Source organism: Tigriopus californicus, chromosome 5 (genome assembly GCF_007210705.1).
Source record: "Tigriopus californicus strain San Diego chromosome 5, Tcal_SD_v2.1, whole genome shotgun sequence".
NCBI classification, from domain to species: domain Eukaryota; kingdom Metazoa; phylum Arthropoda; class Copepoda; order Harpacticoida; family Harpacticidae; genus Tigriopus; species Tigriopus californicus.
Window position 1 is genome coordinate 4,233,493 of NC_081444.1, and position 1,734 is coordinate 4,235,226.

Here is a 1,734-nt window from a genome sequence, read left to right on the forward strand (position 1 = left end):
AGTTGCTGTCAATTAAGGCCGAATATGATAGTATCTAAGATTCCATTGTCAGCTCCTCGGACGATTAAAAAAGACTCGAGACCCAGGACACATCATTTGATGGATGTTATGTTTTCAAAGTTGACACATGATTTCCATCGCGACAAAAAATCATGTCTCCATTTATTAGGGAAGATTGACTAAGTTTCTTGCCCGTAAAAAAAGGGGCGCACGCTCAAGTAGGTACATATTTACATCATTTCTCATAGAAACTGCCTGTTCCCAACTTTATTTTTGGTCTCACATTTCAAAAAAGACAACAACGGATCGTTTTGAATGCATCAGTCAATAATCTATTTGGCGTGATCATCAAAACGATCCATGGTATGACCCGCCGTAAGATCTTCTCCCGGTGCCCACATGCCATTTTCTCGCTTCATACGGCGGCTGATTTGAGCGGACAATGCGAGGGCTAAACCGGCGGCTATCATCTCCAGCATCCCTTGGATGGTTCCCAAGATTCCATAAAGGACCATCAGGATCTCAACGTCTTCCACATATATCTTATGGAGAATTGAGCGACATCCAAAGGTGTAAAAAATGTCATAAAGATCTCTGCCAGAGGCAGCATTGTTGCATTTGGGATTACATCCGGAGGTCAAACAACAACTATCCGGGACGCATTGTTGTCCAGGAAGGAGGTGTCGGATCGATCCATAGTCGAGATATCCATTAACCCCACAACATCTGAGTCTGGATTGGAGATAATCCCATTTGGTCTTGACGGCCAAGTCCTCTGGATAACCCAGAAGAGCGTCGTTCATGTTTGAGAACTTGTCCCCGTTCATCCGATTACGAATATCATTGGCGAAGAACACACTCGCGATCTGCAGGATGCAGAGAACGAACATGCAGACCGCGTAAGTGATTAAGAGGGGGCGTTGCTCGGTGGCACTGAACACGAATCCGGCCATGGCGGTGATGAACGTGACCGATCCCACACAAATAAGGATCCATGGGAAGGCTTCAAAGCTCCAAGAGAGCATCCCGAGTTGATCCATGTAGTAACTGAACTTGAACACCATCCCGGAGAAGATCATAGCCAAACTCCCAAGTAAAATGAACACGGACAAGCTTCCAATCCACTTCTGGTACTTGTTGGACCTTGTTATGTACATGGTCAAAGTCGTCTTGACCGAATCGCTCCTTCGCAAACCCATATTGCTCACTTTGTGTCTTCCCTCCTTCAGAACTAGTGGTTGGTCTAGATGTATAAGCAACACTGAATGTGGCGATTTCAAGACGACCGGAAGACTTGTTTGGACAGCCCTTTGATAGTGATTTTCTCCGAAGAAAACAAAGGCCATTTGACGGGAATTAACCAAGTCTCTTCATGCAGTAGAAATCCATATCATAAGACACCACTTCCGGGCTTGCACAAAAGAACGAAGGCAAAGAGATCCACGATATCCTTGAAATCATTCGATCGCTAGCATGGCTTGTGAATAGGTTTTGACAAGACAAAAATTCGCTCGCGTTTGCTTTTATATCAATGGAAAAAGATGGAGTGAAATTCTGGGAATTCTGTACATTTGTTGCGTTATCAATTGAACCTTTTTTGTACCCGCTACCAGTTTATGACGACGATTCGAAATGCTCCCACATATTGCGTGGTATACTTGTACTACCTCTTACTTCTACTTGAAATTCAACCAATAACCTCCACGCACCCACTGCCAAACTGTGCCATGCAGT

The 1,734-nt window shown here is 44.5% G+C and overlaps 1 protein-coding gene across 1 annotated transcript; it reads right to left on the bottom strand.

Moving 5' to 3' along the window:
* Nucleotides 1-235: 235 nt before the first annotated feature.
* On the bottom strand, nucleotides 236-1,442 carry LOC131880241 (tetraspanin-9-like). Its single transcript, XM_059226818.1, has one exon. It carries the CDS (start codon nucleotides 1,344-1,346, stop codon nucleotides 333-335), a length of 1,014 nt encoding a protein of 337 aa, XP_059082801.1. The 5' UTR covers nucleotides 1,347-1,442; the 3' UTR covers nucleotides 236-332.
* Nucleotides 1,443-1,734: the final 292 nt, after the last annotated feature.

Bases quoted from the DNA above. Each gene is read 5' to 3' on its own strand.
- LOC131880241 (XM_059226818.1), bottom strand. From the start codon at position 1,346: ATGGCCTTTGTTTTCTTCGGAGAAAATCACTATCAAAGGGCTGTCCAA.